The sequence below is a fragment of the Larimichthys crocea genome, chromosome II (assembly GCF_000972845.2).
Source record: "Larimichthys crocea isolate SSNF chromosome II, L_crocea_2.0, whole genome shotgun sequence".
NCBI lineage: Eukaryota > Metazoa > Chordata > Actinopteri > Sciaenidae > Larimichthys > Larimichthys crocea.
This window is the reverse complement of record NC_040012.1, coordinates 1,258,204-1,283,611: the sequence shown is the minus strand read 5'-3', so window position 1 is coordinate 1,283,611 and position 25,408 is coordinate 1,258,204. Positions and strand designations below refer to the sequence as shown.

The following is a 25,408-nucleotide window of genomic DNA, read 5'->3' as shown; positions in this document are numbered from 1 at the left end:
TAAACTCCGAACACGGCAACAGCTCAAAAAATGTCCCACTGGACCAAAACACCAACAGAACACCACCCTGAAAACAAAAGCCCGACACTCCGAAGACAGAAAGACGGTTGGTGACCTTCGAGCCGACAGGAAGCCAGACACAGAAACAGCAAAATAAAACTCGCCGTGCACTGTGCCGGCCGTAAAAACGGACAAAAGAGAAACAAATGCAGTATATAGCATGTTTACAATGTAGAAGCATGTTTAAAAAACACAAACCAGGAAAATTACCAAATCTGAACCAGTAAACAAAGTCTGGAGGGAGAAGCGCTCCAGGTGGAGTTTGAAGTCGATGCAGGACGTGACGGAGACGAGCACGGTTTCAGGGAGAGAGGCAGATTCATCGATACAAAGACTGAAAACAACTGTGACACTGACCACGTGTTGCACTTTTATCATTTTTACATCCCAAAACACAAACAGACGTCTGGAAATGTGTGCCGAGGCCCGCAACACTAGCGTCAGCAGCTGAAGCTACTTCCACAGTACACAAAGGCAATGACATGAGAGCGACGTGTCTGAGCAGAGGGAACGTCATGTTTCAGGTTTTGGCAGCACACAATCTTTGTGTTTGCGCTCACGTCTCGCTTAAATCCTGTAAAAACATCAAACACGGCAGCATCAGGTCAGATTTGACTCTGTGTGTGATTCTTTGCCGGATCACATTTAACCTGCATAAACAGCTGACGGGAGAGATCCACCGCTCGGCATGTTTCAGTATTTAAAAACATTTTCACATTTCACTCATTCAGCATTAATCACTCAAACACTCTCTGCAGATCTGATGTGCTTTTGGTTGTCGGGGTTTCCCTGCAGAGCACGTTGACCACACACATGCACGTGCTCTGCCACGAGCCAATCACGCCTCAGCGTGCTGCAATCAGAGCCTCCGATTGGTCAGTTCCGTTTGAAGCAGAGATGACAAGTGGCTCCGGCAGCCTATCGTGTCGCGTCAGGTCAGACAGTAAACACAGCCGCTCGGTGACAGCGAGTTAACGGGGCTTCCCCCCCTCAGCTGTTCTCTGATCAGGTTTAAAGTGTGAGCTTTAGTTTGTCTCCTCCGTGATGCCTTCACTGACCTGCCGTGTTTCTCAGGCTGCAGCAGCGTTCACGTTCAGACGCTCCAAGTATTCAGATTACTGTCAGTTATCATTAATCGTCTGCCACGTTTGAAATATTCTGATTGAGTCTGATTATGTTAACGTTTACTTTACACTTGGACTCCAACTCCGACCAAGAACATTTCGAATTTAAACGAGGCCGGTGGATTACTTTTTTACTTTTTCTAATAATCAGTCAATCTCTGATCGTCTTTTTTCACGCAGGAAGTCCAAACATGGACATCAAACCAAACAATGGTTCCTGACACAGCTGGCAGATTAATCAGTAATCAAAGTAATCGTTACCTGATGAATAATCAGATTACATTCAGTCTTTGCGGTCTGAACCTGAAAATGTTTTGAACTAATCAAACGCACCCCGATGCCCGGCTGTGACCTCACGCACGCCCGCCCACGTGAGACGCCTCCCTGGGAGGCGGAGGAGGATCTCCCTGGCGGCGTGCCTCCAGATGTTTCCACCCACCTTGCAGCCGAACATGAGGGAGATGGTGCTGTTGGTGCAGGCCACCTTGCAGTGGCACAGCATGGGCGAGAAGCACTCCACCTTCTTCATGCCGGGGGACATCTTGTCGGAGCTGGGGCAGTTGGCCGACAGTCGTCTCCTCCGGGAGGAGCGCTGCCAGCTCCTCCCGCGCCGTGCACCTCCTCCTGCACCTCCTCCTCCGCCTCCAGCCTCTCCACCTCCTCCTCCACTGCTGCTGCTGCTCCCTGCTCTCACCATCCGCCCTCATTCCTCGTGTCGCTCCATCGCGGCGGGGAGGAAACGACTCCCAAAGCTCTTCCTTCATTCAGGGAGAACCTCCTCTCCACTGACCCCTCCTCCTCCTCCTCCTCCTCCTCCTTCTTCTTCTGGTTGAATATATTCCTCTCCCTCTTGACCTCCTCTCAGGCGCTCGCCGCAACTCCTCTCTCGCTCGTCCGCTTGTTTTCTTCCCCTCTCTCTCTCTCTCTGACAGTGGTGATGATGAGAACCGGGGCGAGCGAGTGCTGTTGTGTGTTTAGTGTGTCGGTGTGTGTGTGTGTGTGTGTTAAGCTTTCCTCTGTGGGGGTGTGATTGGTCTCCAGGGAGGGAGGGAGAGAGAGAGAGAGACAGAGAGAGAGAGAGACAGAGAGACAGAGAGAGACAGAGAGAGAGACAGACAGACAGACAGAGAGACAGAGAGAGACAGAGAGAGACAGAGAGAGAGAGACAGAGAGACAGAGAGAGACAGAGAGAGACAGAGAGAGTGGGGGCGAGAGAGGCTGGTCACATGACTCATCGGAGGAGGGTTGGGGGGGGGCTGTATCCTCAGGGAAGGTAGAGTGATGTAGGACAGAGTCAGTGATGTGGAGGAGAGGAGGAGGAGAACAGGAAGGGAAGAGGAAGGGGAGATGATGAACAGGAAGAGGAAGAGGAAGAGAAGGTGGAGCCTCCATCACGTCAATGACCTCCTAGTCTGACTCACGGGAAGCCCCGCCCACAGCGATTGTGATTGGTTCAAAGAAATAACGGGTGAGTTTAACCTCAGTGAAGGTCCGACATAAATCACTACAATGACAGATCCGTTCTGATCCATCTTCTTCCTCTGACCCGTGGTCCGGTTCTCTGTACTCGTTCCCCCCAACAACACAACTCCTCCTGAAGACCCCCAGGCGTTCTCAGGTAACACCTCAGAGTGTGCTGAAGGTCCGATGAAGCCAACAGAAGGCAGAGGCAACTCGGACACCCTCCTGACCCCGTCTGCATGTTGAGATCTTCCCATGAACATCACAAACAGATTCAAAGACGAGAGGCGACCTCGACGGACTCCAACACCGACTGAACAGGTACCTGCCCCGCACAGGTACACCGCTCACACAACAGGTACAGGTACACCTGCTCACTAGGGATGTGCAATTAATCGAATTTTGATCACGATTTCGATTTTGTTGTCAAACGATTTCAAAAATCATATAATCGAGTTTAAACAATTTATTTTCCACTTTTAATTACACAAGTTCGGAGAGGCACAAGACATCAGGCTACGTTTACACAGAGCCGGGTATTTCCAAAATAACATCGTGCACATGGCATCGTTTCAAAAAAGTTTTCGTTTACATCAACCCGCATAAATACGCCATGGAGCGCCATCATAACTACGCCAAGCCTCTGGGCGGCTGCTTCATGATCATCGTCACAGCAAAAGGTAAACACTGGGCGCACTTTAGGCATCAGCTGCATAAAACTTGATTCGTTTTCAGAGGCGAATGCACCGTTTGAGTGTAAAAGATACAAACGAAGGGAAAGGTTTCCGTTTTTTAAAATACCCGTGAACGTGTAAATGGGGCCTAACAGCTGCCACTGGATATTTCTTAGCTAAAGAGATGCAGCCCATTAAAACAGTCGAGGGTTTCAAGAAGATGCTTATTGCTCATTGATGCTTATGATTATTATTATATTTATTTTGTTCTATGAATACAGAGAATTTGCAGAGCAGCTGGATCCATAGTTTATTTTGGATACATTTGTTTTTCTATGCCTTATTTAATGTTCCATAAAGTATATTTATTTTATTGATTTAATGCTTTATACATTGCGAAACAGCTGTAAAGTCCATATTTGTAGCCAAAATGTATTTTCAATTTGAATATTTTGCATAAAGAATCAATAACAAAGTGTTTTCTGAGAGAGAGAGAAATGCTGAATAAATGCTGTGAAACTCAAAATTAATCGTTAAAATAATCATGATTTACCGCACAGGTACAGGTACACCGCTCACTGCACAGGTACAGGTACACCGCTCACCACACCTCTCACTACACCGCTCACCGCACAGGTACAGGTGCACCGCTCACCGCACAGGTACAGGTGCACCGCTCACCGCACAGGTACAGGTGCACCGCTCACCGCACAGGTACACCGCTCACCACACCTCTCACTACACCGCTCACTACACCGCTCACCGCACAGGTGCACCGCTCACCGCACAGGTACAGGTACACCGCTCACCGCACAGGTACAGGTACACCGCTCACTGCACAGGTACACCACTCACCGCACAGGTGCACCGCTCACCGCACCTCTCACTACACCACTCACTACACCGCTCACCGCACAGGTGCACCGCTCACCGCACAGGTACAGGTACACCGCTCACCGCACAGGTACAGGTACACCGCTCACCGCACAGGTACAGGTGCACCGCTCACCGCACAGGTACAGGTGCACCGCTCACAAAAGGTACAGGTACACCTCTCACCGCACAGGTGCACCGCTCACTACACCTCTATTATAATCGGATGACTTTGTTTTAATCATTTGTTGTAAATTATTTTAAATTATTTTCTTGATTGTGAGAAAAAACCTGAGCCGATTTAGCTCATTAAATAAATAAATAATTAAATAACTCGTTAAAAGCTCAAACAAACAAACATCAGTGTGACGGAGAGGAGAAGTTGGTGTGGATGGTGAGGAGCCTGTGAACAGAGAACGACCTCACTCAGAGAGAACCAGCAAAAAAAAAAAACACAACCCATCTGATGTGTGTGTGTGTGTGTGTGTGTGTGTGTGTGTGTGTGAGAGACATCCACCCACTGTCTGTCTCGGTGTGTTAGTCACTGAGAGGAGAAAATGTGAGAAGTGAGGAGAGGAAGCAGCTCTCTGTGTCGTTACATCACACTAAATATATTTTATTATTCAGACTGCTGCTCATCAGGACACGTGACATCAGTTTAATTAAAAACAACCGTTTGTCCTGAAGGTGGCGCTGCTTCAAGGGTCATATATTATATTATACATGTTTCATAAAAGCATCCCACACCTTCTGAGACCAGCTTCATCTCCTCGTTAACTCCACATTAACCGTCTTCGTTTGTCCCTCTGCTGTCCAGCAGTCACTAACTCCAGATGTCAGTCTGGTGGACTTGAAGACAGCGTAGGTATCGTGTCAGGTTCACTCTGCACCTGTACGTCACTGCAGCAAGGTGACAAGTAGAGTTGCACGATACCCACGGTATACACGGTACCCCGCAGTGTCAAATCATAACCGTCGCTACTATACTAGAACTTTTACACGACGGTACTACCGTGGATTACTATACTACCGGTGCCGGTCTCCGCTACATAGCGGCCGCCTCTGCTCTCCTCCCGGCTTCTCACTGCATGCTACTCCTTTGTAAACAAACCAACATGGAACCGCAACCGAACTACACAGCTGCTGAATGATTGGCTGTTTGCCTGTTACTGGTGACGTCCAGGGATATGATAGGCTGTTTCCGCACGCTGGGTCCGCCCGTCTGTTAGCTGATTGGCTGTTCGTGTGTTTCTGCCGGCAAGAACGAACTCCATGAAGACAGCTCCGCTTCGATAGAAACTCGCTTCAAAACAAACAACAAGCTAAAGTTCTGTCTCGCCCAGACACGAGACAACACACTCACCATGGCAGAAGCACCGGGCCCGAGCAGCGAGTCTGCCGTGGCGTCTTCGTCAGTGGCAACACTAATTTTGCTTAAAAAACAAACGTCGTTGTTTCAAACTAACTTGTACAAATACATTGCAGTTTATAAAAATAATAATAATAAAAAAAGGCCGCAGTATCGCGATAATACCCGGAACCGCGATACTTTGTCTGGTATAGTATCGTGACAACTCTAGTGACAAGTTAGCGGGCTCTCCTCCCAGGTGGGCATGAACGCCTCCAGAGGAAGGAGCTATCCTCGACCAATCAGGAGGTCGAGTCTTCAGACTCAGCTTCACCTGAACCACAACGGTACAACACAGCGACCGCAGTACTGCTGATACACGAGACCATGAGACAGACAGACAGACAGACAGACAGACAGACAGACAGACAGACAGCACCAATTAGCTTCTGTGTGTGCTGCTGTTTGAGCGCCTCATTATCAAAGGCTGAGTCAGTCACACACACACACACACACACACACACACACTCACAGTGACAGTGATAGTAGCTGACAGGTTCAGATGTGTCGGCCTCTTTCTAAATTTACCCTGCTGCTTTTTACACATCGCTGTGTGTGTGTGTGTGTGTGTGTGTGTGTGTGTGTGTGTGTGTTTAGATGTCTTTGGTTGGTCCTGACATGACCCGGGTCCTGAGTCCTCCCGGGTCGTGGCTCAGGTGTATTTTGTGTTGTTGACTGCTGTCACTTGATCACTTCCTGCTCTTCAGTCTGAGGTCTGATATGAACCCGGTCACATGGTCACATGGTCACGTGGTCACGTGGTCACATGGTCACATGGTCACGTGGTCACATGGTCACATGGTCACGTGTTCAGACTCAGTCTGATTTTCCACTACAGTCAGCTGAACTGCTGTGAAGTGTCTCCCCCTGCTGGACTCCTGTGGTGAAACACTGAACTACATGAACACAGGTGGAGCTCAAACTACGTCCTCAGGGGGGCGCCAGAGAGCTGAAAGGACCAAACACACACTGACCTCTCACTCCTCGGACAGAGTGAAGCATGACACACACACACTGACCTCTCACTCCTCAGACAGAGTGAAGCATGACACACACACACTGACCTCTCACTCCTCAGACAGAGTGAAGCATGACACACACACACTGACCTCTCACTCCTCGGACAGAGTGAAGCATGACACACACACACTGACCTCTCACTCCTCAGACAGAGTGAAGCATGACACACACACACTGACCTCTCACTCCTCGGACAGAGTGAAGCATGACACACACACACTGACCTCTCACTCCTCAGACAGAGTGAAGCATGACACACACACACTGACCTCTCACTCCTCGGACAGAGTGAAGCATGACACACACACACTGACCTCTCACTCCTCAGACAGAGTGAAGCATGACACACACACACTGACCTCTCACTCCTCGGACAGAGTGAAGCATGACACACACACACTGACCTCTCACTCCTCAGACAGAGTGAAGCATGACACACACACACTGACCTCTCACTCCTCGGACAGAGTGAAGCATGACACACACACACTGACCTCTCACTCCTCAGACAGAGTGAAGCATGACACACACACACTGACCTCTCACTCCTCGGACAGAGTGAAGCATGACACACACACACTGACCTCTCACTCCTCAGACAGAGTGAAGCATGACACACACACACTGACCTCTCACTCCTCGGACAGAGTGAAGCATGACACACACACACTGACCTCTCACTCCTCAGACAGAGTGAAGCATGACACACACACACTGACCTCTCACTCCTCAGACAGAGTGAAGCATGACACACACACTGACCTCTCACTCCTCAGACAGAGTGAAGCATGACACACACACACTGACCTCTCACTCCTCGGACAGAGTGAAGCATGACACACACACACTGACCTCTCACTCCTCAGACAGAGTGAAGCATGACACACACACACTGACCTCTCACTCCTCGGACAGAGTGAAGCATGACACACACCGACATGACTCCGTGTGAACAAACGTCTATGAATCCTCTGCAGAACTCTTCACAGCGGGCAGTGGATCAGAACATCAGCTGCTGATTTCAGTCCACGTCCACGCTTGCACACTATATATGCATGTATCCATGTAGTAATCTGATTACATTCAGACCAAACTAACGGGGCTCAACATAAGACAAAGGAGATGATGGTGGACAGGAGAGCTCATCAGCCACTGTCTGTCCAGGAGCTTGAAGTGGAGAGGGTGAGCAGTTTTAAATACCTGGGTGTGTACATCAGTGAGGACCTCACCTGGACACTGACACCTCACAGCTGCTCAAGAGAGCTGGATTTCCTGAGGAGGCTGAGGACATTTGGCATGTGGCCCAGGATCCTCAGCAACTTCTACAGCTGCCATAACCAGCTGCATCACAGCCTGGTACGGCAACACGACGCCTGCAGAGAGTGGTTAAGACTGCTGAGAGGACACCAGGACACCACTGCCCTCTCTGCAGAGCAGTCACACCTGCTCACACCTGCTCACACCTCGACCCTCAGGCCAGAGGTTCGACACAGCTCTGCTGTCAGACTTCTGAACAGGTAACGTGTACCACCTCGTCTGCATTCATGCCACTGCACACCAGACACTTTAACAAAGTACTGTCAGATTGTTTTTAGTATTTAAAGTTATGTGGGTATCTATGTGGACAGCACAGAAGAACAAACTTGCTTCCTTTTGTCGTATATGACAACAAACATCTTCATCTGTCAGGTGTAATAACAACATAACACCACAGACCAGCAGGGGGCAGCAGACCATCAGAGTTCATCTGAACCTCATCCTTTCAATCCAAAATGTTCAAACATCAAACCAAACTTCCAGGATATCAAAACTTTTCCAGGTGATCAGAAGACTAAAGTCTACCTGGTGGCCGCTGTGTCGCCACGGTAACGGTCTGAGTGTGTGTCGTGTTTTGGTTTTTCATTAACGTTCAAACTCAAACTGCTTTGTATTTGATGTCTCACCTGTACCTGAAACAAACACACACACACACACACTCTAACGTGTGTGTTGTGTTGACGCAGGGCTGTTTTCAGACTAAAGATGCCTGGCTGTGTGTTCTTTGTCCCAGAAGGCCGTCTGGCAGGGACTTCTTGTCTCTGTGTCAACGCAGATGGCGAGGCATTGCCCTGAGGAGGAGGGTGGAGGTGTTGAGGGAGGTGGGGGAGGAGGTGGAGGTGAGGGAGGAGGTGGGTACATCAGAGCTTGATCAAAGCTTCTCCGTCGTATCTGCAGTTTCAGAGGCCCTCCCTATGTGTGATCATCTGTAACCGTCTTCATGTACTGAATGATTTAATTTGAGTGATGTTAATGTGACTGCACGTCATTAAAATAGTAACAACTAACGAGCTGAACCAAAGAAACTTCATGTTTTAATTTAATCTGTTTTTAAAGATTTTCAGCCGATTTCTTTTTTAGCGCTGCGGTAACTGAACCTCTACAGACACCTGAAGGCCTCAGCTTATCATCTCAGAACATCAACAACAACCAGCAGACGGACAAACAATCATTACTTTCAGACGCACGATATATTCATTTGGAATCACTTCAAATTGTCCAGCAGGTGACCAGGTCTTCAGACCAGAACCAGAACCAGGAGCCCAGCAGGCTGAGTGTCTGACATGGGACCAGATCGGGCTGCAGGCCTCAGAGGAAAGTGGCACATGGAAAAGCTCTTAGCAGAGCACGGGGAGAGGAAGTCGCAGCTTTGTGATGTGCTCTCTGTGGGAAAGAAATTAAGTCAATCCAAACGTCGAGCACTTCCTGTCCCGGCAACGAGCGCCGCAAACACAAAGAGAGCCGGAATCATCAGAGGCCGCACGAGAACAAAGCTGCCGACGGGCCGGCGAGGAAAAAGACGACTGCAGGCCAAGAAATGAAGCAAACTGCTCCGACGGAGAGGCCTCAGTCTTTAAGACTGCCAACAGTCTTTAAGACTGCAAACAGTCTTTAAGACTGCCAGGGACCATGGGAAATAAATACATTTTAAAATCTGAATCTGTCCCACAGAAAGATCCGTTAACAACCAGAACCTGATCCGACCTGCAAACGGCAAACTGTCCAGATCAGTTGACACATAACCCTCGAAGACGCGTCCTCTGCTCGGACTTCAGCAGGTACCTCCATCAAACGTTTGTCTCTCATTAAGGATCATTTTAACCACGACACAAACCATGTGAACAGTTTCTCTTCATCTCTCTGAAACACAGAGGAGAATCCATTATTCAGCAGCGCTGCTGCAGATGTGACAGCTCAGTTTAATATGCAGGAAACCACAGAGAGAGAATACAGAGTTAGAGAGGCAGAGACCTCGAGGGAGACGACCACGGAAGACCGAGAGGATCACAGGATCAGAGGAGGAGAAGGGAGGAGGACGAGGAGGCAGCAGCTCTGCAGAGTAAACAGATCAGATCACACGAGGTTCAGGCTGCTTCAAACTGAAACTACAACACAACATCATGTCCAGCTGCAGAGGACAGATGTGTCATGTCCAGCTGTAGAGGACAGATGTGTCATGTCCAGCTGTTGGTAGTGTTGTAGAGGAGGTCCTCTCTGCAGAGCTGGAGGTCTTCAGGAGGTCTGTGAAGGTAGAGAGGGACGCCCCTGATCTGTAGGAACTGGTAGGACGTTCCACCAACGGGGAACAACAGACAGAAAAGTTTGGACTGTCCTGAGAGGACAGGTGGCAGAGCCAGGAGGAGGTAACATCTGTCTGTGTGAGGACGATCAAGGACCGCAGACTGCTTTGTAGTCAGTGTTAGAGATCTGAGTTTAACGTGGCTGCTGCAGGTCGACAGAGGAGCTCCGTGATGAAAGACAACGGACACGTGATGTCATCACTGAAGGTCAAAGGTCACATCATCCAGACTGAGCGCCACGCCCACGCCTTCCCAGAATCCTCTCTGTTCCTCCTCCTCCTCTCTAACCTCTCCTTCTGTTCTCCTCACCTCCCTGCAGTCTGCTGGCAGCCTGTGTGTGTGTGTCTGTGTGTGTGTGTGTGTGTGTGTGTGTGTGTGTGTGTGTGTGTGTGTGTGTGTGTGTTTCAGTGATAGTTGTGATGGACTGTTAATGGACTGGACTTCTGTCGTCACAGTTGGACTCTGAGTTCGGCTCAACAGGATAAAGTCACATGACTTTTCTGTTGCATAAACAACAACTGTTACATTCACACTGCGGATAAACACACACACACACACACACACACACACACACACACACACACACCAGTCGTGTTCTGGTCGGTCAGCGCGTCGCGTCCTTCTAAGGACGTGTCGGTCCCCAGAAGTAGCTGCAGAGTCAGCGTCCTCTTTAACGCTGCTCTGCGGGGACAGACTCAAACTAACCAGCTCCCTCTAGTGGTTCGCAGAGGAATTTATTTAATTAATGAAAATAAATTCATTTAAAACATGAAAAACCTGAAATATTTTGTTTCACTGGTTCTCAAACTGTGGTACGTGGGACCACTGGAGGTAAACGGAAAATGAAATCAATTAATTTAAAAAATATCACAGAATAAACGTTACCACCATAACTAAAATAAACATTTAAAGATACAATTTTATACAGAAAATTAAATAAATTAATAAAAAAAAATCTGATGTATTTAAAAGAATACAACTCTATACAAAATGATAAAAATAAAAGCTTTAGAATTAAGAATAATTAACAAAGGAAATAAAACTATAATTCTATATTATTTATAATAAAGAAATAAAAAATATATAAAGATAATGTAATAACCAACTCATAATATCATAATTTTGTGGATATTATATACATAAAACTATAAAAATTAATCAAACACTAGTTGGTACATTTAAATTAAAACGTAATTAGTAAATTATTTTACAATTGAATTCATAATATATAATCAATTAAAGACAATAAAATAATCACTAACACAAAAATAATAAATATGGAATATTAAATAATGTTTTAATTACAAAAGATTTACCAAATAAAAATAGAAAATAACAGACTCACTAAAATAAAAAAAGACTTGACATAACATCAGTGTTGAATAAATTAAAACTCCAAATATAACTCGTGAAGCGTGACGATGACTACATGTTACATGTTTAACTCTTTTTAAAGCACACACGACAGCAGCCGTCTCATCCTATAACTCGTCACAGCCTTCAGCTACAGCAGCCGCTAATTAACATAAATAATTAAGTCGTGTTTGCCCCTCGGGAGCAGAGAGCAGCAAAGAAGAGTTCATCCGTCAACACAGGAGCAGGTAAACAGCTGATCAGCTTTCCCATCAGCCCCTGCAGCTTCGTTTGTGGTCATTTTGTGGAAAAACTGAAGAAAGACTGAAGTCTCAGTTTAACCTCCAGCTGCTGCAGACTGTGTGTGTGTGTGTGTGTGTGTGTGTGTGTGTGTGTGTGTGTGTGTGTGTGTATGTGTGTATGTGTGTGTGTGTGTGTGTGTGATGGGTGTGTCTTTCTGTGGTTAGTGTTTCCAAACCTTCTTTTCTGCCACGTCACACCGAGCTGTCCCAGTAAACAGTAAAGGAAGGAAAACGCACTGCTCAGCTCGGCTGAAGGCGTGAAGATGATGATGATGAAGATGATGAAGAAGATGATAAACACACATATGGTTGGTCAGCTGCTCTCAGGCTGTTACTTTAAATACAAACTCCACGTTAAATTATCTGCAGCTTCTCGTTAACCCTCCACACACCAGCAGAGTTCTCCTGAAGAACCAGACCTCCATGCAGACTCTGGGGTGAACTGTCCCCCAGAAAACAGCCTCTGTCTGGGCAGAGAGAGCCGGGTCAGTCCCTCTGTTTACCGATGACGTGATGACGTGATGTTCATTCTGCAGGATCTCCCTCACAACACAATCGGACAGCTTCCAGGAGAAGGTAACCGGGTGGAAACCCGCCAAAATAAAACCATAGATATCAACGTCATGATGTATATTTCTGCTTCTGGTTATTTATGACAACTTAAACTATCAACGATACAAAGATCAGGGTTTTTTTTCACCTGACTGATTCACTGGGAATGAGTTTAACATGACAGGCCAACATGAAAACTCCTGAAATAAGCTGGTGTGTGACACAGGCGAGCAGCTGGTAGCATTAACAACATGAATGAGATTTACTTACACACAACACATGGACACGCTGATAACAGCGCTACATTCAGGATGTTTGTGGCTGGTGATGAACAGCAGGGCTGTGGCTGCGTACCGGCACAGTCTCTGGTATCACCTCACCACGAGGCCTCAGTCTGCTCCATCACTCCCCTGACGGATGTTTTAAGTATTCTCAGAGGGAGGTTTTCAGCGGAGTCGAGGGTGGAGTTACCATTTAACGTGAGTCAGCGGTAAAAAATTCAGCCCATGGAAACATGGAGCAACGCTGCAACTGCACAGTCGGCAATATTTTTGCCAAACTCAACCGAAAAAGAAAAAAAAAGGATCTAAAATTAGATCACTGAGTTAAAGTCATAAAGTCTGTCTCAGCGTCTCTGTCCTCCAGTGTCTGTCCAGCACTGACACAAAGTGTCTTCAGTGTGTTCAGGTGTTCTTCATGGTATTTTATGTTTGATCCAGTCCGAGTGACTGTGAGGACTGCTACAGTCATATCTGTCCGGCCAGGAGCCAAACCCGTCAAGGAAACCACCTGATAGGCTGCTGTGTTCACTGTTAGACTGGACACTGCTGGTTCAGAGGTTCTGTCGCTGTGTTCGCTGTTAGACTGGACACTGCTGGTTCTGTTTGGTCCGGCCGTGTTCACTGGAAGGTAGACGCTGACGATAGCAGTGGGGGTGTAACAGACACTCGCTATTGGCTGCTGCAAACACCAATCAGCTCAGTCGCAGGTCTCCATCACCTGATCAGAGAGCAGAGCTCAACAGGTGGAGACGTTAAACTGAACAGTGGCACACGATGCTGCGAGGTCGTTCAGCAGAAATCTGAACAACAACTTTATGATCAGGCGTGGTGTTAACATGTAACGTGTCGTCGCGTGTGTGTGCGTGTGTGTGTGTAGAGCTGTATTTAGACAGGGCTGACTGTGTTTGGTCCTGCTGAGCCACAGAGCTGCAACACTCACTTAATAAGAAGCTGAAAATAGTCCCAACACTGAGGCGCTGCCCTACAAACACACACACACACACACACACACACACACACACACACACACTTCACCTGAGGCCCTAACACCTTGTCTGTGTGGTGGGGGGTAGATTAGGGCTGCAGGGAAAAAGCATCATCGTCTGTTCAACTGCCTCAGACGACGACAGGAAAAATCACTGTTACTAACAACAATTAATGATCAATTAACGACTCACGAGGTCAGATATCAAACTGCAGCTGCTGAGGCTCAAACAATGATCAACTGACCTCCGTTTGGATTTCACACTAAAGAACACACGGCAGCGACGTTTCATCATAAATACAATCGACCACGTCCGGCCAGTTGATGATGCTTTACAGGAGTTATTGGAGGTTTATCATCCAGTAGAAACAAGGCCAGGGGTCAAAGGTCAAAGCAGCGGGACTGCAGCTGAATATTGAGTTTTTAATGGAGGAGGATTGCGGAGCTGAGAGCCAATCAGAGGCGAGGACGCGGAGAAGAGACGAAGGCCTGAAGGGATCCGGTCCCAGACCGGCATCCAAACATCACACAAAACAAAGTCTTTAGTGTGCAGTAGCTGACGTTTCGTGTCAGGACGACTCGACCGTTCACAAACCGACCACGTGCGACGTCCAATCAGCCGTCAGATGACGAACGTGCAGACGTTGTTAAAAGGTCGCCTGCGAGCCGCCTCGACACAGACTTCAGAACCCAGCAGACACAAAGGTCACGTCCCATCCTGCCACCATGCAGCACAGGAATAATCTCCAGGACAGCAATGTTATTCAGAATTAATATCTTCCAGTACACATCTCGATTTTCCAGGTTTTCCAGGATCCTGAAAGCGTCTCCAAACATTAAAAACCTTTTGAACCTGATTTGGAGCTGAACACAGCTGTCAGCGTGTTGATGACATGTTAACGATTATTTACCCAGCACAATCAACCTCTTCACTCACCTTCCAGGTCTACAAGGACCAATCTAAAAATCTCCAGGATTTCCAGGAGAAACACCTTGAAAAAGGTTCAAGCCGCCCACGTGTCCTGAAATAATTATAATTATGTGAATTATAATGAGAAGCTTTCATCATTAGTCACTTTATCTGGTTTAATTGAGAATTTGATTAAAACACACACACACACACACACACACATAATAATAATGAAAATGAGCCTGATCAGCCACCGTCAATAATCAATACAAAGCATTGATCAGACAAAATGTCACAAATTAATCAATCACAACATAACAGTATGCATGTGCCCTCAGCAGTCTGTTTAATATTTATAATAATAAAACGCTACTTCTTTAATTTGGCCGCCAGCAGCCTCCGTTTGTAACGTACGGTATTTACGCGGGAACAGGTGGTCGGTTTGAGGAGCAGACAGTTTAATAAAGTCGTTTTATCATTTAAATTAAAGATGTTCGGAGGATCAAACACACGCCTAATTAATCACAGACTCGGTATTAATTAATCCGTGTCCCTCCGTGTGTGTGTGTCCGTGTGTTCAGGTGTTTCCCGGGTTTTTGTTTGTTTACCTTCGTCGTGACGATGCAGATGCAGTCCATCGTTCAAAGCGCGGGAACATCAGCATGTCATCGCGTGCGCTCCAGCCCGGTCCGTCTTCATTTAAATCACGTTACATTCACGCACCGACACCGGCACCGACCGATAGCCGCCGTGTACCGGCGAGAGACGGAGTGTGTGCTCACCGGAGAGCCAGCTCACGCCTCCCCCGGTATCACCCGCTCCTCCAGGCTGCGTTTACGAGCTGTGGGAAATCTAAACTCTGTCACATTAAAGCCGCTTATCACGAGCAGTAACGACCAAAGGAGGTGGAAGTAACTGAGTACAGACCGAGGACAAGTACTCCTGTAACTAAAACGGACTGATGTAACGCGATGACGCCCCTCCTGTTTGCCCTTTAACTGAGATGTTCATGGACCTTTGATTTAAAACCGAAGTGTACCAGCTGCAGTGAAGGAAACACCAACAAACCTGCACAGGAGCGGATTAATTTAACATTTAAATATGATTAAAATAACACATTAAACTACACACTGAGAATAACAGAACTCACACTGACCCCTGGACACTTCAATTATTTTCTCAGTAAATTCAGTTTAAGTCAATTAGAGCTCATATAAGATGTAAATATTAATATTTAAATGACTTGTTTTGTCCAGAATCCAATATCTTCAGTCCTCGCTGACAGAAAACAAAGAAAAGAAACAGATCTTAATTTGAGTTTGTATTTTCTTCAAAGGATTCATAGAAACAGGTTTTATGAACAGAACATCCACGAGTTTTCCAGAGCAGCGGCGAGAAGTCCTACTTCAACATCAGACCACAAACTCATCACAAACACAACAGGTCAAGGTGATGGCCGCCATCTTCAGGTGTTATTCAACATTTAAGAAAAAACACATCGAACGCTCGTTATGACGTGAATGACTCAACAACACAGGACGAGGACGAGGAGGATGAAGACGAGGAGGACGAAGAGGATGAGGAGGATGAAGACGACGACGACAAGGACGAGGACGAGGACGAGAATGAGGAGGATGAAGACGACAACGACGACAAGGACGAGGAGGATGAGGACGAGGACGATGAGGAGGATGAAGACGAGGACGACGAGGAGGATGAAGACGAGGACGACAAGGAGGAGGAGGATGAAGACGAGGAGGGTGAAGAGTGTGTGTCAGGAGACAAGGCAGCGTGGGCGGGTGGGAATCACAACTATGAATTTCACAGCTCCATGAATCTGTCATGTGACTGTGCCCACCCCCATGTGTGGCATCATATGGCGTGCCACAGGAAGTGATGTAACCAACCTTTTTTTTTACACTGAAACTTCCAAATCTGAAAAAAGATCACAGGGACGACATCAGCTGATGTAGCTGCTGTTAGCTAATGTTAGCTCACGTTGTTAGCCGGGCTGCGAGCTCAGAGCAGCGGGGGAGTGTTAGTGTTTGTACCACAGGGAAGAAGAAGAGGAGGAGCCGGTGTGGTGACAGAACCTGAGCTGGGCTCAGCAGCTTCTACAGGCATAAGGGCATAATGGCAGAGGAGAAGACAGTGAAGACTCTGTGATTTACAGAGTTTATGATGGACAGTGAAGTAAACTGCTGACAGCTGTAGCTGCTGTTAGCTCATGTTAGATCAGTCTGTTAGCTGCTGTTAGCTCATGTTAGCTCAGTCTGTTAGCTGCTGTTAACTCAGTCTGTTAGCTCATGTTAGCTCAGTCTGTTAGCTTCTGTTAGCTCATGTTAGCTCAGTTTGTTAGCTTCTGTTAGCTCATGTTAGCTCAGTCTGTTAGCTTCTGTTAGCTCATGTTAACTCAGTTTGTTAGCTTCTGTTAGCTCATGTTAGCTCAGTCTGTTAGCTGCTGTTAGCTCATGTTAGCTCAGTCTGTTAGCTGCTCTTAGCTCATGTTAGCTCAGTCTGTTAGCTGCTGTTAGCTTCTGTTAGCTCATGTTAGCTCAGTTTGTTAGCTGCTGTTAGCTCATGTTAGCTCAGTTTGTTAGCTGCTGTTAGCTCAGTTTGTTAGCTGCTGTTAGCTCAGTTTGTTAGCTGCTGTTAGCTCAGTTTGTTAGCTGCTGTTAGCTCATGTTAGATCAGTCTGTTAACTTCTGTTAACTCATGTTAGCTCAGTTTGTTAGCTGCTGTTAGCTCATGTTAGCTCAGTTTGCTAGCTTCTGTTAGATCAGTCTGTTAGCTTCTGTTAGCTCATGTTAACTCAGTTTGTTAGCTGCTGAATGGACGACCAGGAAGAAGAAGAGGAGGTAACCAGGCTCAGCAGCCTCTATGGACATGATGGCAGAGGAGAAGAGAGTGAAGAGGACGCTGACGGAGGAAGCTAAGAAGAGAAAAGGAGAGAGTGAGCGAGCAAGAAGCCGCCGGACAAGAGTAAATGTGGGACTGACTTTTAGTGGTTGGTGAGAGCTTGGTGAAATAAAAGGCTGAAAGACAGACGCCGAGCTGGGCTGACTGCTGCTGGACTAGGCAGTGAGATCAGCTGCTGCTACGACAATAAAATAAAATTAAAAAAGGACTTAATTCATCATTCATGATGAGCACACTGATTGTCGGCTCAAACTGAGCTCCACCTCAACAACTCAAGTCACAGTCATCAATGAGATCAGAGAACAGAACACCAGTCACAGTTTGCTGCTTTAATACATTTTACTGATTATACTTTGACAGTATTTTTTACAGTGTAGGATCTGTACTTGTACTTAAAGGACCTCTCTGCAGCTCGTGAACATGATCAGCGTGCAGACACGTGAGTGGAAACCATATATGGACGTGATGACACTCCTTTATTGAGTGTGCCTGCAAGGCCACTATTCACTATCCCCATACAAACACAAAAAAGGTATCAAAACGACCGGCTCGTTCGGGAATGGTGAGCTGTGACTTTTCTAAGAGTTTCACCAAACGGTTTTGCCAAAAATCACCAAAAACCACGACAAAGTTTACAATGGGTGTGTATTGGTAGAATGTTCCAGAGCTAGAGTGGAGAGGGAGAGAAACATTTGTCAAAAAATACATTTGCAAACGGCTCTCGTGGCCACAAATGTCACTCTACAGAAATAATTTCTACATAGAAACGTAGGAAAATTCGTGGGCTACGCAGCGATATCACTGCTGAAGCTGTCAGACTTATAGTTTTGGCGGGAGACGCACTGATGCTCCAGGATCACCCACCGACAGCCCCATCTACTCCCATGTAAACTGGAGAGGAGAAATTTCCCAAAGGAGCACGGGGCACCTGTTCTTTCTCTCTCTCCCCAGGTCACATTTTTTAACTTCACACACTGAAATTCAGCATTCACATGGTCGACAAGATGAGGATGCTCACGGTCATTTGGGCTTTTTGATACCACCTACCGTTTGGCATTAGTGTCCACTAGTTGGAGGGGCTTCATTTAGAGATTTTCTGTGTCTCTCAGCAGTCACTCACACACAGACAGAGCACAGCTGCAGTTAATTGCTCTGACCTGCAGCTGACCCTGGTTGCTCGGCAACCTCAAGCTGTTGAAGTCTCTGTGCCGCTGCAGTGTCAGTAATCATGTCTGTCAGACACACTCTACATTTATTTACACAGTTTAGAGTTTTAAATGACAATGATTGTCTCCTCTCTGCAGCCTGGACATTTATATTTGTAAATGTAGTAGCTGTAGTTTTGATAGCATAGGTTCAGAGCAGGGTGTTAATATTTTATTTATAGTTTGTCAAATGACATCAATCAGATCAGGCAGTCCTGAATGCACAGAGCTTTCAAACGTTACAGATATAACATAACATCTCTGCCACACTCTGTCATGGTTTAGTGATTCCTGTTTTATTTTGTAATCCCTGTGTCTGTAACTTTACCTCCTGCCGTTGTTTCCCCAACAGTTTTTTCTGTTCCACCTGATGAGTTCAGCTGTGTCTCATTATTCTGCCTTCACTCGTGAATTTAGTCTGTTTGGGTTCAGTTTGTCTTCATTTGTGCATCCTTAGTTTTGTCGAGTTGGACTGCTTGTCTGGTGCTGACCACTTCCTGCCTCGCTAAGCCTCAGCGCTCTGAATATGAGTCCTGTTCTTCATATTTGTGACATGTTGTAGAGCCTCATAAATCTGACTTTTACTTACAATAAAAAGTGAAAAAGAAGGGGTTTTGTAATGAGTGTGTGGTGTTTAAATAGATGCATTGGACTGCTGGAGCAGTTGAGTGTGTTTCACTGCTCTGTCCTCAGATGTTACTGTGAGCTGCTTTCACCCGTCCGCAGACATCACAGCAAAGCGAGCTGCAAGAGGTGGACGACGTTTGTTTCAGCTTCACACAGATCATTTACATGAACACACAAGTTATTAAACATTAAACATGGTGCGCCCACTCAGATCGTCTTAACACATTTCTGCTTAAACAGCTTTAAACATGCTTAAACAGATGGGATGATGTCTTTTAAAGCAGGACATGAAAACACAAACAAGAACCCGAGCAGTCCAAATATGACCGAAGACCTGCACACAAACCAGAACTCAAATCCACACGAACCACCACCATGAAGGTCGTGAACACCAGTACAGCTCCTGAACACCAGCACAGCCAAGTCTCTCCAAGTGAGCCCTCAAAGTTTAGTCCACAAAAGGCGAGGCACTCTAAACTACAGTGTCCTGATGGACAGTGAAGTAAACTGCTGCCAGCTGTAGCTGCTGTTAGCTCATGTTAGCTCAGTCTGTTAGCCGGGCTGCCTGGACTGTGAGCTCAGAGCATCAGGGGAGTGTTCGTGTTTGTACCACAGGCATTTTGGACCACCGGGAAGAAGAAGAAGAGGTTTACAGGCCCAGGGCACTGATGGGGGAATGTTGGCAGGGAGTGGAGCTGGTGTCGTGCCAGAACCAGAGCCTGGCTGTACAAAAAGTTAATGTCATGGATCACGTAAGCCGTTGAACTCATTTGGTCACTACAAATAACGTATCCACTCATTGTTTTGCTCGCAATAACATTAGCGAGCATCAAGCTGAAGCTAATCAGCGGCACTGCATGTATCCAACTGCCTCGCAACGACCGGACAGAAAATCTACAGCCAGATAAGTCCAAGAGTCTGGATGATGTTATCCACACAAGACAGGAAAACTGATACGTCAGTTAAAACTACAATATGACAATGTAGCGGACATTATTTGTGATAACATTAGCAGATATCTAAGCTAACATTAGCTCATGTTGAACACTGTCTGTTAGCAAGGGAGATTTGTACCGGAGCTTGGAGAGTCGGCACTGTAACCAGGCTCAGCAGCCTCTATGGACATGATGGCAGAGGAGAAGAGAGTGAAGAGGACGCTGACGGAGGAAGCTAAGAAGAGAAAAGGAGAGAGTGAGCGAGCAAGAAGCCGCCGGACAAGAGTAAATGTGGGACTGACTTTTAGTGGTTGGTGAGAGCTTGGTGAAATAAAAGGCTGAAAGACAGACGCCGAGCTGGGCTGACTGCTGCTGGACCTGGATGATGATTGGCTGTTAGCAAAGTTGTCAACTCTCGTTTTTGATCAGAAGTAATGTAATCAGAACAAATACTCGAGTACAACTGAACAAAGTTACACAGTGTTGACTCTGCTGTGTCAGCTCTGACAGGAGGTGTACTGTTCAGACCCGACAGCATGAACCAAAATGAATGAAGCACAATGAACCATGAGCCCTGAACCCAGCACAAACTACCTCAACATGTCGCTGCAGGCAGAGTTCTTTTATTAACATGAAACCAGCGAGGAAGTCCTGCTGAGACGATTCTTTAGCAAACACATCATCAGACACTCGCTGTTAAAGTTAAGTCAGATTAACCTGAAGCACATCTGGTGCACAGACAAGTCACACCTGTCTGCACTGAGCTGCTTTGTAACAGCAAGTACTCCAAGTTTTACTTCAGAAAGACACGTACAGTCTTCTCTGGACCCTCCACATTCATGTCAATGTAAACTACAGCGACACCTTGAGGCCATCTGGGCGAACCTGACCCTGTACCCAGAACCCCCGCCCGCCCTGCTCCGATGGTCCCAAGCACATGAGGACTGGATGGGACATGCGGCGAAGGTGGACGACACCAACACTCTCTCCCACCAACAGCAACAGGCGTCCAGTACTTACTTGTCCGTCAAGTCCGGGCGGGCGTTTGGCCTGCGCCAATGCGTGCAGGATTTCGTTTAGGAGGGGAGAGTCCTACGAGCGACGACGTGAGTTTACGATCAGAGAAAGAGGAAAGAGAAAGAAGGAGTTCAATGCAAACAAACACAGCTGGGCCAAACTGGATCTGTAGGTTTGTTTCGAGCCTGTTTCAGTGCCAGACGGGGGGAGTTAGTCACCAGAGAGAACAGTGTAAAACACAAACCCGCCCCTTTTTTGGCTCTGTGCTCCAATCACAGCTGAGCACGCCTCAGTCCACTTCCTCCTGTACTTAGATATGTACGTGTGTGATGCGACGTCTTCAGCGTTTTATCGTTTTTGTTTTGTTGCGTCTGTTAACTGACGAGTTAACGAGCATCTAATTAATCACTGAGTCTCTACTTGTAAACACCAGTTTAATAAAAGTCTTCCTTCCTTCCGGGGTTCATCCTGTGGGGAACATGCATCTCTGCATGAGTGACTGAGTCTTCAGAGACTGAGGATGAACTCCACTCATCTGGCACGTCGCAGGTAAAACAGGTCACCTGTGATCCTCACCTGAGGCTCCTCCTCCTCCTCATGAACACGGAGCTCATGCCGGGATCGCAACAAATGGTCGTCTTTACCCATCATGCACTTCAACATGGTGTGAAAACTTTTATAAAAAGGAACATTCAACGTGATTAGCCTAGCTTAGCACAAACACTGGAGGCAGGGGGAAACTGTTAGCCTAGGTCCCTGAAAAGTACAACTTGTTTTACTACCACACACACACACACACACACACACACACACACACACACACAGTCATTTCTTCTTCTTTAATTTGTGACGTTTGAGTTCGTCTGCCATCAACATGGCCAAAAATGTGTGGACAGCTCGATGCCGTTGGTTCCCCCCGAGGAGATTCATGACCCAAACTGAAATTTAGAGCTGCTGACTCAGCAGAAAGTAAATATTTTGGTTCTGTGGTTTTCGCTGACTCAGGCTGAATTTCTGTTAATGAACCACAGCTGATAAAATCCTCAAGTCTCGTAAATGTTGAGTTAGTTTGAAATTTAAAAATATGAAAAAAAAAAATCCAGCCTTCAATAATCCGTCACGTTTTAACTCCAACACACAAACAACAATGAACACGATCAGACAGACGAGGCAGCACCTTCAACAGACAGACGATGGAGCGACACCATCAGGCTGAACATTAAATATAATAATCATAACGTGTGCACGATGGACTCACACAGGAGACTCATCATGTTTGGAAAGGTGTGAACCGATTTTAATGTTTGTTACCAAGAAACTCGACATGAACGACCAAAGACCGAAGACCAAAGACTGAAGACTGAAGACCAAAGACTGAAGCCATCAGAGGTAACTTCCACTTCTTGAGCCACAGCAGTCTTTAGGCTGACATCTGAACCGTGACTGCTGACTGACAGAGTACTGACGGGTTCATGACCGGTCACTGGTCTTACCTCGATGCTGGTGCTAAGGCTGGGCAGAGTGTCCGAGGTCACCGTTGTGCTTTGAAGGCTGGAAAAGTCCCACAGGTTGACGGGCGCCATGGGGTCCGCCGCCTTGGACGTCTCCACCCATCTCTGGTTGTCCAATAAGGTCACTTCGTAAAATTCCTGGATATCTGAGACGACAGAGGACAGAAGATGAGACACAGGCTTTATAATCAAACTGAAAACAAAACAAAAAAAACACTGCAATGGTAAATTCAAGGGATTTTCAATGACTGAATTCAACCGTCAGAAACCTGGGAGTGACCTTCGACAGTCACCTCAGGTTTGACAAACACATCAACAACGTTGTCAGGACTAGTTTCTTCCAGTTGCGTCTCCTGGCCAGTAAAAATGTTTTTAAGCCGTCACGACCTAGAGAAAGCCATCCATGCTTTAATAAGCTCTAGGTTAGATTATTGTAATGCACTTTATGTTGGCGTCTCCCAGTCATCCCTCAGTCGACTTCAAGTCATGCAAAACGCTGCTGCCCGTCTTTTAACTAACACCAGCAAACGTGTGCATATCACTCCTGTTCTTAAATCCCTTCATTGGCTTCCTGTCCTTTATAGAATTGATTTTAAACTTTTAACATTTGTTTTTAAAGCTCTTAACGGCCTCGCCCCTTCGTATTTATCTGAGCTTTTAACTGTCCGCAATCCTGCTAGAGCGCTGAGGTCTAAAGATCAACTGTCGCTGGAAGTGCCCAGGTCAAAATATAAACACTGGGGTGACCGAGCGTTTTCCGTTGCCGCCCCCAGGCTCTGGAATAAGCTCCCCGTCGAGATGCGTCTCGTTTCTGACCTGGGCCTTTTTAAATCCAAGCTAAAAACCCACTTATTTAGGATGGCTTTTAACACCCAGTAGTATGATGACACTTTTATCATTTCTTATTCGATTTTGTTGCATTTTATTGTTTTTATTTTGTTTGTTTTTTACCTATTGTTCTCGTTATTTATTGTCTACTGTAAAGCACTTTGGTACACCGAAAGGCCTGTTGTAAAGGGCTGTATAAATAAAGTACATTTACATTCAAGCACTCTCAAGGATTTTTCCTTCAAATGCAAACATTTAAGTTTGTCATCAACAAATACTCTCTCACGTGAGGCTCGAGTCACAAATCAAAAGAAAACGAGCAAATGAAAGCTGTGATATATTATTAATAATTAAGAATAATAAAGTTTACAGAGTGACAGTGTGTACTTTCAGTGTAAAAATATGTCAAAGAAGTTTAAAGTTAAATTTGAGTGTGTAAAGCCTGAAGAGACGTTTCGATGACAGACGTCGTGGGTCGGTTGTTTTGGACCATGACTGAGGACAGACGGATCAGACAGACGCCGTCCTGAGTGGAGTCAGTGCTGAGATCAGGTTACGTTGTCGCGTAGCGGCGAGAGCAGAAACAGAAACAACAACAGCAGGAGGACTCGACCTGCGTGTCATCAGGAAACTTCAGCACCGACGGACAGCTCCGACCGGCACCGCAAACAAACCTGAAAATAACTCGGTTCCTAGAAATGAGACAACCTGGACTTCTTTCTAAAGATCCTTTAACTCGTTTGTATTTATTCAAAGATCTGAGGACTAGATGAGACACTGAGGATGTTATGACTTATTACATGAAACTGTGAAGTCTCATGTCCGAGGCTCAAAGAAGTCAAAACTAAAGACAGTCGAGACTAAACGAGACGATTTAACGATTAGTCTATCAACAAAAAGACAACCAGCTGTCAATCATCATCTATCAATCATTTGATCTTAAAGAACAAAAACGTTTTAACACCGTGTGAATCTGTGACTTTCTGTCGAGCTTCATCGACCTCCGTCCGACACGTGTGAAAACACCAACAGAAGAAATAAAGTATTTATTCTGACAGTGCACATTTAGTTTTTGTTGTAGTTTTCATTGATATATACAAACATCCGCTCATTGTGTATACAGAGGCATAAAGCTGAGCAGAGGTCACTTCATGCTGTCTGACTGATGGTGTGATTGATATTATGAGCAGTAAAGACGGCCGTGGCTCTCCGTGAGGCCGACATTATAAAAAGCCTGCAGGCCCTGTGGTCACATCCAGCTTTTATTTTTGGAGGAGAGCTTCCACAGAGCGCTGGTCTAAAATAACCGAGGCTTTCTTTGGCTCGCCATGGCAGCTGACCGCTGGATGGCACAGATGTTTTCAATAAACCATCGCTTCAACAGCTCGTCACTAACGACAGTCGCTGCAGCTACTGGCCTTTAAAATCTGATCAGGTACCGGCTTTAAAATGTGATCATGTACCGGCTTTAAAATCTGATCATGTACCGGCTTTAAAATGTGATCAGGTACCGGCTTTAAAATCTGATCAGGTACCGCCTTTAAAATGTGATCAGGTACCGGCTTTAAAATGTGATCATGTACCGGCTTTAAAATGTGATCAGGTACCGGCTTTAAAATCTGATCATGTACCGCCTTTAAAATGTGATCAGGTACCGGCTTTAAAATGTGATCATGTACCGGCTTTAAAATGTGATCATGTACCGCCTTTAAAATGTGATCAGGTACCGGCTTTAAAATCTGATCA

The 25,408-nt window shown here is 46.3% G+C and overlaps 1 protein-coding gene across 1 annotated transcript in view; it reads right to left on the bottom strand.

Annotated features, from left to right (window-relative positions):
- The window catches only part of dlg1b (discs large MAGUK scaffold protein 1b), a 73,544-nt gene that overhangs the window by 36,884 nt on the left and 11,252 nt on the right, over positions 1-25,408 (bottom strand). The window contains exons 3-4 of the mRNA XM_027291530.1: positions 22,817-22,980; positions 21,327-21,398 (exon numbers count right to left, since the gene is read on the bottom strand). Coding sequence (XP_027147331.1) covers positions 21,327-21,398; positions 22,817-22,980 — 236 coding nt within the window. The remainder of the gene's footprint in view (positions 1-21,326; positions 21,399-22,816; positions 22,981-25,408) is intronic.